This window comes from Erpetoichthys calabaricus, chromosome 11 (assembly GCF_900747795.2).
Source record: "Erpetoichthys calabaricus chromosome 11, fErpCal1.3, whole genome shotgun sequence".
NCBI lineage: Eukaryota > Metazoa > Chordata > Cladistia > Polypteriformes > Polypteridae > Erpetoichthys > Erpetoichthys calabaricus.
Genome location: NC_041404.2, coordinates 60,128,429 through 60,140,542, shown reverse-complemented (window position 1 = coordinate 60,140,542; position 12,114 = coordinate 60,128,429). Strand labels below are relative to the sequence as shown.

The 12,114-nt window shown below is 43.0% G+C and overlaps 2 protein-coding genes across 23 annotated transcripts in view; one reads left to right on the top strand and one right to left on the bottom strand.

Moving 5' to 3' along the window:
- LOC114660439 (serine protease inhibitor Kazal-type 1-like) overlaps positions 1-12,114 on the top strand; it is an 821,621-nt gene that overhangs the window by 135,778 nt on the left and 673,729 nt on the right. Inside the window, exon 4 of one of the 7 annotated variants that reach the window (XM_051934243.1) lies at positions 1,393-1,460. The exons of the other annotated variants lie outside the window; for them this stretch is intronic. Coding sequence (XP_051790203.1) covers positions 1,393-1,438 — 46 coding nt within the window. The 3' untranslated portion in view covers positions 1,439-1,460. The remainder of the gene's footprint in view (positions 1-1,392; positions 1,461-12,114) is intronic. 7 annotated transcript variants of the gene reach the window in all.
- The window catches only part of LOC114660438 (serine protease inhibitor Kazal-type 1-like), a 565,538-nt gene that overhangs the window by 69,893 nt on the left and 483,531 nt on the right, over positions 1-12,114 (bottom strand). The gene's annotated exons all lie outside the window — the stretch shown is intronic.

Below are 12,114 nucleotides of genomic sequence, written 5' to 3'. Positions count from 1 at the left end.
ACTCTGATCACGGGCAACAGCTGAACAGGCAGCACATTACTGGCTATCACTAACAATGAAGGACATGTGGCAGTGTGGAAATGTGACACTGAGCTGGCCTGTCACCACAGAATCATGGAAGATGACATCCCCAGAGATTTCTAGTTATAATTTGACATACGCAAGCAAAGAGATCAGCAAGATAGTCGGCAAGTTTGACATTCCTGTGACTGGAAGTCGTGTAGGGTGACGTCACCAGCAAGTTCTCATCATATAAACTGACATACTCAGGTGACAAGATCAGCAACTGCAGTTGTCAAGTGTGACATCCCCTCTGAAGAGCAGTAATGTGACGTTGGTGTAAGACTGTCACCTTCAGTGTGGCTGACATTACCGGTGTGTGACTTTGCTCAACATCAGCGACTGAGATCTGTGCACAAAAGTGCAAACTCTGTCACCTGCAGGTCTGTGTGTTAAGTTGAGACCAGCAAATCTCGCTCAGTGGGCTACAATGGCCTTCAGGTGAGTAATGTGGGGGTCTCGAGGTCAGGCAGGCGTTTGAGGTGAAGAAGATAAAACTTCAGAGTTCAGGTAATTCTACTCAGTGATGATGGCACCTCAGAGTGTGTGTTGATTGGCACACACGTGTCACATTGTCACTGAACTCTGCACTCGTCACAACATGTCACACAAGAGCAGCTATGACTATGATATTTTAATCATTTATTCTTTTTCTTCATTTTGAACCCCTGCCCTCCTTCATCCTAACCTTCTATTTCTGTTCCCCACCTAACTTTTCTATTAGTCGGACCATCTTGAGGTCCCTTTCAGTTGTTTCCATGTTTCCACAAAGTGTCACAGACAACAGTCAGAAGATCTGTGACTGCGAGTGAACAGGCAGGTTTAGGACATTTATATAGCGCCTTTCAGGGTGTGTAGTGAAGCAGCTTGCAGTCAGAACACATGGCATTCCTTTTTTACACTCAGATCACAGGCAGGTTGTGTAATTGGCACGGTGGTCCGGCATGCCAGGTGTGTTTGGGGTCATCTGAAATTTTTAATCATTATTAGTCACTTCTGTCCTCGTTTATCATGAGATAACAATGTCAGCCAGAATTCATTTGATATAATGAGATAGAAACAGTTCATATATGTTACACATATTCTGTAATATTCTCCATATTGACTCCCTGTATGCAATGAGTTCCTTTTATTAACTAAGCTGTCGTACTGAGTGGACGGTGGTCACCTGATCCAGGACCACCACAGGTGTTGCTGTCCCATACCTGCCTCAGGTGTGCAGGTGGAGCCGAGCGCGGCTCTTAAAGTCTCCTGTGAGTGGAATGAAGGAAGCGTCATGGAGTGGACATCTCTGCTTACTGCTTTTATTCTTCACATGTCTTTCCTTTACAGAAGTGCCACTAGTCCTCTCCACATTGAGAAACATGGAGCCTGTTGAATCCACAGAGGAACACCTGGAGGTCTGCTGATCTTCACTCCGCTTTGCATTTCACAAGCCCCCTTTGCCCCTCTGCTGACCACTGCAGCCTTTTAAATCTGAAATAAACGTTTCCTTGTAGCATGACATCTGCTCCCAGCCTCATCTTTATTGTGTTTGTGTTTATCTCATATGATATCCAAAGTGACCTCCAAATCACAGCTACATTCCCACAGTTCTTTCCTGATTCCCACAATGTAAGGCCTGGCAGGTGTGATGGCTCTTTTGAGTGACACTGCTGGATGCTGTGCCTGTCACTGGAGGAGTTCATAAGCAAAGGGCCTTTCTATTGTAAACTTCATGTTGTCCACTAGGTGGCCTCATAGGCAGGGTGTCTCCCTGGAGGACAAAGGAAGTCAATGGTGAAGGCTGAGTTAGATAGATAGATAGATAGATAGATAGATAGATAGATAGATAGATAGATAGATAGATAGATAGTCTAATTTGTGTTGCCATCAGAGAAAAGTTGTGTTTCTTCTGAATGAAGAGGCAAATCCGCGAGAATTAAAAGATTTGTTGTTTGGTGAAAGTGAAATTCACATACGCAAGTGGCAGAGACGTGAAGTTGTCTCGTAGGCAGGGTGGTGGCGAGCAAAGCCTCCTAGTATATATCTACAGTGCATCCAGAAAGTATTCACAGCGCATCACTTTTTCCACCTTTTGTTATGTCACAGCCTTATTCCAAAATGGATTAAGTTCATTTTTTTCCTCAGAATTCTCCACACAACACCCCATAATGACAACGTGAAAAAAGTTTACTTGAGGTTTTAAAACTGAGAAATCCCATGTCCATAAGTATTCACAGCCTCTGCTCAATACTTTGTCGATGCACCTTTGGCAGCAATTACAGCCTCAAGTCTTGTTGAATATGATGCCACAAGCTTGGCACACCTATCCTTGGCCAGTTTCGCCCATTCCTCTTTGCAGCACCTCTCAAGCTCCATCAGGTTGGATGGGAAGTGTCGGTGCACAGCCATTTTAAGATCTCTCCAGAGATGTTCAATCGGATTCAAGTCTGGGCTCTGGCTGGGCCACTCAAGGTCATTCACAGAGTTGTCCTGAAGCCACTCCTTTGATATCTTGGCTGTGTGCTTAGGGTCGTTGTCCTGCTGAAAGATGAACCGTCGCCCCAGTCTGAGGTCAAGAGCGCTCTGGAGCAGGTTTTCATCCAGGATGTCTCTGTACATTGCTGCAGTCATCTTTCCCTTTATCCTGACTAGTCTCCCAGTTCCCCACAGCATGATGCTGCCACCACCATGCTTCACTGTAGGGATGGTATTGGCCTGGTGATGAGTGGTGCCTGGTTTCCTCCAAACGTGACACCTGGCATTCACACCAAAGAGTTCAATCTTTCTCTCATCAGACCAGAGAATTTTCTTTCTCATGGTCTGAGGGTCCTTCAGGTGCCTTTTGGCAAAGTCCATGCGGGCTGCCATGTGCCTTTTACTAAGGAGTGGCTTCCGTCTGGCCACTCTACCATACAGGCCTGATTGGTGGATTGCTGCAGAGATGGTTGTCCTTCTGGAAGGTGCTCCTCTCTCCATAGAGGACCTCTGGAGCTCTGACAGAGTGACCATTGGGTTCTTGGTCACCTCCCTGACTAAGGCCCTTCTCCTCCGATCGCTCAGTGTAGATGGCCGGCCAGCTCTAGGAAGAGTCCTGGTGGTTTCGAACTTCTTCCACTTACGGATGATGGAGGCCACTGTGCTCATTGGGACCTTCAAAGCAGCAGAAATTTTTCTTAACCTTCCCCAGATTTGTGCCTCGAGACAATCCTCTCTTGGAGGTCTACAGACAATTCCTTTGACTTCATGCTTGGTTTGTGCTCTGACATGAACTGCCAACTGTGGGACCTTCTATAGACAGGTGTGTGCCTTTCCAAATCATGTCCAGTCAACTGAATTGACCACAGGTGGACTCCAATGAAGCTGCAGAAACATCTCAAGGATGATCAGGGGAAACAGGATGAACCTGAGCTCGATTCTGAGCTTCATGGCAAAGGCTGTGAATACTTATGTACATGGGATTTCTCAATTTTTTTTATTTTTAATAAATTTGCAAAAACTTCAAGTAAACTTTTTTTCACGTTGTCATTATGGGGTGTTGTGTGTAGAATTCTGAGGAAAAAAAAGAATTTAATCCATTTTGGAATAAGGCTGTAACATAAGAAAATGTGGAGAAAGTGATGCGCTGGGAATACTTTCCGGATGCACTGTAGATATAAATGTATACAAATACAAATAGAATTATAATTGTGATTAAAACATTAAAGTATCAGGGAAGGAAATAAAATGGATAATCATGACAAAAGTCTCACTGAAAGTAGGCCAAATTGCAGGTTCAGTTCTCTTTGCCATGCCAGGACACGAGGGGACTCACAATTGTATTTAAAAGAGTCAGGATTATGTTTTTTTTAGCTCTTTTTCTGCTTCATCCAGAGAAGTAAAATGTAGAACTTGCCTTGAATATCCACTCTTAATTTAGCAGGATACAAGAGGCTGTATCTGATTTCAGCTTTGGGTAAGTGCTGTTTAACACTGTAAAATGCGGCACGTTTGGCCGTGATTGAAGGTGAAAAACCACAGAAAATACAAATGCGGTTATTTTCAAATATATTCTTTTGTTTCATTCTGAGACGCGACATCAGATTCATTTGAAGTTGTAATTCATTGAAATGTACAACGAGGCCTCTAGGTTTTGATGCATTCGATCCACGCATGCGGTAAGCTGCTGCTGTCTCAGTGTCTGATTTGATGTCCTCTCCAATCATTTGAGAGAACAGTTCAGCGATGAATTTCACTGGGTTTGGACTTTCCCGGTTTTCTGGGAGACCTTCAGCTCTGATTTTATTTCTTCCAGCACAGCCAGTCTGTCTGTCTCCAAGCTCTTTGCGTTCAAATTTGGTAGCTGTTGCTTTATTGTCACCAGAGGACGCCTATTCAACTATTTCAATACGAGTCCTGAACATTTGCTTAACGTCTTCAAGCTGAGCATCAAGTGCTCTAAATTTATTTTCAAAACTTCTCACATTTCCCTGTATTATTTCCTCAATTTTTTCAAGCATACCTTTCATGTTTGCCTCAAAATGATTACTTAAATGATGCGAAGCACAAGGGCCTAAGAGCATGGGGGGCACTCGGGGCTGTAAAGATTTTTAAAAGAATTCCATCCATCCATCCATTTTCCAACCCGCTGAATCCGAACACAGGGTCACGGGGGTCTTGAATAACTTAAATCACTTGCACAGTGCATTCCGTTAATAATTCACTGTTTCAACGCCATGTTTGCACCATCACCAGGCCAGTCCAATCCAATCCATGATGATAGGACGTATTCGTCAGGCCTTCAGTTTACAAGAATTTAGACTGCAGGAGTTCAGAGGCTCAAGGCTACAACATGTCCGCCCGTCTTACAGAGAAGTGCACATTCCCAAATGTGGCGACGTTTGGTGTGAACGGAAGAAGTTTTGAAGAATGTCACATGAAGAGTGTAAATATATATATTATATCAAAAATAAATGTTACTTTTGTACTTTGATTTGATGTCAACAGTTTTCGAAGTTCGAACTCGTAAATGGTAAATCCTCATCCCATCACTGGCTGTCTTCAGGAAATACCGGTAGGACTGATCTTTACATTCACATACAGCGAGCTGATCTCTGGACTATCCAACTCCATCATTTCATTCCATCAGTTGCTGTTTTTCATGGACTTCATCATGTGCGGTTTTTGTTAGTGGTTTGTTATTGTTCAATTTGTGTTTATTGTATATCACCGTAAAGGGAACTGGGATAGTTAGATTTTGTTTATTATTATTTAATCCAGTCTTCTATTTCTGTTTTTTGTCTCTGTGATGGAGTGTGTGTGAGTCGGGCCAAGGCTGGGTGCGTTCCTGGGATACCCACCTAAAAAATAAATAAATCACTGTCAGAGGCGATGCGAATCTTAGCTGGGTTTTAGTCCGCTATAAGTTTGATGCCCACCCTGAAAGTCCAGATAAATAACATCAGATGCTCCACTCTGATCATATCCTGTTGTTGCTTCCTCGTTGAATTCCAGCATGGTGGTAAAACATGACCTCCCTCTGCTCACCCCATGCTGACTGTTCAGTAAAACTCCTTTTCTTGCCACTTGTTACTCAATGTTATGCTTAATAACTCCTTCCATTAATTTTCCTGTGATGTACGTTAAGCTTACGGGCCTATAACTCCTGCTCTTGTGCATCCACTATTTGCAAGGTTAACCCAGTTAATATTCAGGTAGTTAAAGTCCCCCATGACTATAATACCCCCCTGTAAACTTCCATTTTTAATATTACTAAAAAGATGTAGTTAAAATTACTGTCTGCATTGGGTGGTCTGTAACTCACTCCTAATATAAAGCCTCTTTTTCTAATGCCTTCCAAATGAAGCCAGATGTCCTCACTAAGATGGGGCTCATCGTCCAACTGAAGAGGACTTGTGTTTAAATTCTGTGTGACATAAACAACAACCCCACCTCCTCATCTGTTCTGTCTGTCCTTCCTATTACAAGTGGACCCCTCTATGTTCTGCTCATCCCCATCTTTGTTATTTAGCCCAGTTTCTCTTATTGCTATAATATCATAGTTATGCTCTGCTACATACAACGCCAACTGACTTGCCTTACTTTTGATACTTCTAGCATTAAGGTGAGCTATTTATAATGTGTCACGCCTTCTACGAGTTAGAATTGACATTGCTATACATTAATATTTCTACACTGTTGTTTGCTCCTCCATGTACAGTTCTTAACCTGGCCTGTCCTAAACCCCCTGCCCCCCATTCCCAGTTTAAACAATCCTTGTCTGGTTTCCTCATACCCCCCCCCCCCCACAAAGGTGCCCCTCCAGTTCAGATGTAACCCATTATGGCAGTACACGTCCCATCTGTTCCAAAAGGAGTCCCAATGCTCCCTAAACCGATACCCTTCTACCCTACACTGAGATTTGAGCCTTCTAAGGCGAAGTTAAGCCTTCTAATCTTGTCAGTCTTACCTGGACTGGCGCTTGGCACAGGCAGAACTTTAGAGAAGACCATCTTGTCAGTTCTGAGCACCATGGTGGCACAGTGGTAGCACTGCTGCCTAGCAGTAAGGAGACAGGAATATTTACTATGCAGTGGCATGCAAAAGTTTGGGCCCCCCCTGCTTAAAGTGTCCGTTAGTGTGAATTATTAAGTGAGCAGAAGATGAGCTGATCACCAAAAGGCATCAAGTTCAAAGTGATTAGTGTATTGTGCAATTGTACAGTGGGAACAGGAAAGGAGCACCGTGCAAAGGTTTAGGCACCCCAAGATATTTGAGGTGGTCTCAGACTTTCATTAGCCCATTAGGACTATGGCTTGTTCACAGTCTTCATTAGGAAACCACCATGTGATGCAAATGTCAAAGCCGTAGAAATTCTCGAACCCCTCAAACCTCATCCCAACAATCAGCAGCCATGGGTTCCTTTAAACAGCCACCCAAGGATTCTTTGAAGATACACACATGGAGAAGTCCAGTCTTCATCTCAGGTAACTGGATAGCATCCATGTCTTGCAAAACGGGGAGCACCAGGACTCTAAAGATTTGGCCTTTTTGTTGAGATATCAGGAGCACCACACACCCCTTTTCAGCGACGTCATGACCCCCCATGCTCTCCCAATCTGTCTACTGACTTCATAGGAAGTGTCACCAGAGACATGAATGTCACTGCTGAGGTAAGTAAACCTCATGACAAGGTCGACACACACACAGACACACTGCTGATGTCTCTTGGTGTTTATCAGGACCCTCGCCTGCCCAGACACTCAGACTCCTCACTCAGTCTTTCAAGAGCACTGATCAGAGCCTCAATTGAGCATCGTCAGCAAAGTCAAGATCAGTGAATCTCTCGTCACCAACAGATGCCCCACAGCTGCTAGACCCCACCACCAGTCCATGCAAGCATTGAACACAGTAGGAGCAGAAGACACTGCTGATAGACCCCAGAATCAACTTGGCAAAACAGAGGGTCTGCCTCCACTCTGCACAGCACTCACAGTACCAGTGCACAGGCCGGCCAGGACATCCAGCAACCTTGATGGGATCCCACCAAGTCTCAGGATGTCCCACAGGGCACGTCGATCAACTGAGTCAAACACTTCATGAAAATCGACAAAGGCTGCAAAGAAACTCTGCCAATATTCGCGTTTGTGCTCCAAGAGGACCCTTGTGTCATGATGTGGTCGATGGTCGACTTCTTAGGCTTAAAACCAGTCTGCTCCGGACACTGGTAGATGATCAAGTGATCATGGATCCAATTGATGATCCTAGTGAGGTGTTATCCCCCTGTAGTTGCAGCCATCCAGGTGAACACCCTTCCCTTTCCAGACAGTGATGACAAGTCCCGTTTTCCATTCAGTTGGGATGACGCCCGTCTCCCAAATGGAAGCAAAGATTGTTTGCAATGCCAGGATGACAGCCTGACCACCAGCCTGGAAAAGTTCACCCAGGATACAACAGATCCCTGAATGATGGAAATAAAAATGTAATCTTGCTTAAAATATTACAGAAATGTGAAATCTGGAACTTGATGCCTTTTGATGATCAGTTCATCTTCTGTTCTCTTAACTACTAGGGGGCTCCGCCCCCTGCTCGCTTCGCTCGCCAACCCCTGGCGTTGGGGCATGACAAAGAGTGAGATGTATGAATGAGATATAGAATAGTGTGGAGGTGTGGATGATGCATATAGAAAGCAAAAAATACAGTGTTTGGCACAGAGTAATGGTTTATTGGAATATTTCTTTGTACACAACATTAGTAGTAAAGATGGTGTCCTGTCCTTGAATGAGTCTTCCTTGGCATGGAGCATTTATAACTTTAACTGTAACGTCAGGTGAACGTCGAACACGTGAGAAGGCAACATAAAGTTGTCCATGTCCAAAAACGGGCTCAGAGAGGTAGATGCCAACCTTGTCCATGGTTTGTCCTTGTGATTTGTTGATGGTCATGGCAAATGTAGGTTTAATGGGGAACTGTCGGCGTTTCAATGTAAAAGGTAATTCTAGGTCAGAACTCGTAAGGTCAATTGTAGGAATGAGCACAGTATTGTTAGCATGTGATCCTGTAAGAAGTGTTGCTTGAATAACATTGTGTGTCATGGTGTTGACGACTAACACTAGAATTATCAGAGCCTACGAAAAAACTCGTAAATCCGTCCCACCTTAAATCGCGTCTTAAAGCCGTTTGCACATCTCCGCCAGTCTTTTGTCATCTAAATGTGCTGATAAACACAAGCTACTAGCAGCCAGCTATTCCATCCCCCCACCGACTTAGAATGAACTCCTAGCTCATGCCTTGCCTTGATTTGATTATTTGGGATTGAAGTGGAGTTTTACAGTGGAAATAATTCGAGCGTTATTTGGAATACACGCATTTCATGTGTGTCCCGTTTCTACAGTATAGTAGTAGTCTGTGCAAACACATTTTTAAAACAGAAACGTTTTTCATATTCTAATAGTAAATGACAAAATGTAGGCATAAACTATATAACGTATGAAGCCTGAAGTCCATATATCAAAGAAACACTTTCACAAAAGGTACAAATAAGAGAACACGTGCGCTTTTCTTCAAAAGTATAACTGCACAAAAAAAAAGCCGCGTTAGCATGCCACATTGACACTCTTACTACAACTGCTGCGGTGGCGTAATGGTATCAGCTCCTGATTGGGGATCAGAGGGTGGCGAGTTCGATCCCGCATGGCTCTTATTCTTACATTTTTAGAATAACAACATAAATTTCATTTCAGTCTGTAACAGCCGGTGTAACTTATCATACTGGTGAAGGTTAGCTTTTTTTTTTTTTTTTTTTTAATTCACTTTTCATTCCCGCAGTCGATGCATACTAACGCCCCCCCCCCCCAAAAGGGTTCTGATACATAAACGCTGGCGAAGCTGCCTTCTTCGTATCTCACATAAAATTTTCACACCTGATCTGACACTGTTCGTTTTCAAATAATATTGCATTAGTGCGATGAAGTTTTCACATATATTGTCTCTTTCAGGTGTGTAATAGAAACCACAGCATAGAGAGAAGTGAGTACATTGCTTCTTACAGGAAAAGGTGATGGAAAAAGTGCATTGGTACGAGAATGCAGTCACGAGTATACTGCAGTCTTTATGTGAAAACAGCATAAATAATGTGAAATAATTCTCTCCTCTGCATGTCCTGGAGTACAAAAGAAACAGCATACAGCAACATGTGGGGACTGGCAGGAACACTCAATAAAACCGAATAAAAAGAAAATCAAGTGACGGTGAGATACGAAGGAAGGCAGCTTCGCCAGCGTTTATGTGTCAGAACCCTTTTGGGGGGGGGCGTTAGTATGCATCGACTGCGGGAATGAAAAGTGAATTAAAAAAAAAAAAAAAAAAAGCTAACCTTTACCAGTATGATAAGTTACACCGGCTGTTACAGACTGAAAAGAAATTTATGTTGTTATTCTAAAAATGTAAGAATAAGAGCCATGCGGGATCGAACTCGCCACCCTCTGATCCCCAATCAGGAGCTGATACCATTACGCCACCGCGGCAGTCGTAGTAAAAGTGTCAATGTGGCATGCTAACGCGGCTTTTTTTTTTTTTGTGCAGTTATACTTTTGAAGAAAAGCGCACGTGTTCTCTTATTTGTACCTTTTGTGAAAGTGTTTCTTTGATATATGGACTTCAGGCTTCATACGTTATATAGTTTATGCCTACATTTTGTCATTTACTTTTAGAATATGAAAAACGTTTCTGTTTTAAAAATATGTTTGCACAGACTACTACTATACTGTAGAAACGGGACACACATGAAATGCGTGTATTCCAAATAATGCTCGAATTATTTCCACTGTAAAACTCCACTTCAATCCCAAATAATCAAATCAAGGCAAGGCATGAGCTAGGAGTTCATTCTAAGTCGGTGGGGGGATGGAATAGCTGGCTGCTAGTAGCTTTTGTTTATCAGCACATTTAGATGACAAAAGACTCTGGCGGAGATGTGCAAACGGCTTTAAGATGCGATTTAAGGTGGGACGGATTTACGAGTTTTTTCGTAGGCTCTGGTAATTCTAGTGCTAAACGTGTGCCATTGCATAAACCCTGTTTAGTGTTAACGTTTCTTAATAGCATGAGTATTGTTCCGTTTTTAAGGCTAAGATTGTGTTGTGGTAATCCGGCTGGGTTAATAGTGTTCAAATATTCTAAGGGGAAATTCAGATGGTCATTGTCGTCATCAGAGTCAACTTTGTCAGAGCTTAGAAAGAGCCGTGCCTCTCCATGAAGTAATGAAATGACCTGGTTATTAATGTGATCAACATTAATATTTTTTGGACATAACATAGTCCGTTGTGTTAAAAGGGGAATTTGGTGTAATGAGATTGCTGTTCCAAATATCTCCGTAACTAAGTCGTCACAGATAAAGGATTGGGGAATTGTAATAATATCTGGGTGAAGTCCATCTGTATTGGTGAGTGTACCATTTCCCAGTTGTAATAGCCAATTGTTATATTCTGGATCTGGACATCGCATGTTTTGTACTAACTGTATTGTTTGAAAGCAATGCCAATTGTCTGCGTATTTTAAGGTGGACTGAACAATAGCTGAGCGCATGGCATGTGGAACAATAGCCAAGCATTGTCTAAAATCACCTCCTAATAAAAGTAGTTTTCCTCCAAAGGGAATATTATTATTCATCAACGTTTGTAGAAGTTTATCAATGGTGTTGAGTAAGTGACTGGATGCCATTGTACATTCATCAATAATTAACAGTTTTGCAAGACGGATGTCATATTTGTCCACATATGCGAAAGCAGTATGGGCCATTGCCTTTTGGTGGCCTGATATGTACTCCGGTAGATGCAAAAGCAAATGAACTATTGTAGGATCTAATGCAGTTCATAAAGTTTTTACTTTCAGGCACATCGTTAGTTAGAAGCTCCTGTAGATATTCAGGATATGAATGTAAAGGAGGCAGTCTAATCTGACCCTTTTGACAACAACGTGTAAATTCATTATTTGTATTGTCAGTTGTTTCTTCTGGGACGTTAAGTGAATGACAATGATTGCAAATGACATTCATTAATCCCAATGAATTTTCCTCAATAGTGCACTCATTATTGAACGCGTTGTCAGCCAAGTGGCGCAAGCGTTTAGCAGGTGTCTGGCGTTGATGTCCGCGACGGGCAGGTTTTGCTTGTGGCGTTTGAGAGGCGCGTTGTTGCATGTCCAGTATTTGGGACGCGCTATTTTGGAGGTGTAATCAATTCGCCTGTGCTGTGCGAAAAGTCAGTTTCAGTCTACGTCGTGCATTGTTTGTATCGAGCCTTGTCCGTTTTTGTATGTCGGTCAGTTGAGCTTTCTGTTTTTGGAGCCTTGCTTGCTTGTTTTCTGGCAGTTCATATGCGCGTTGTAGACGTCTGCGTTCATTTATGCTGTCTCCTCGCTCCCGTTTTTGTATGTCTGAGACGCAAGGTCTTCCGGTTTGAACTCGTGCCTGTTTCGATGCAGCACTTTGAGACGCGCGCTGTATGTGTCTACGTTCATTGTGTCTGTCCATTTGGGCACGTCTCTGTAACGGGGTTAGTTGAGCTTTGCGTTTTTGGAGCCGAGACATTTTTT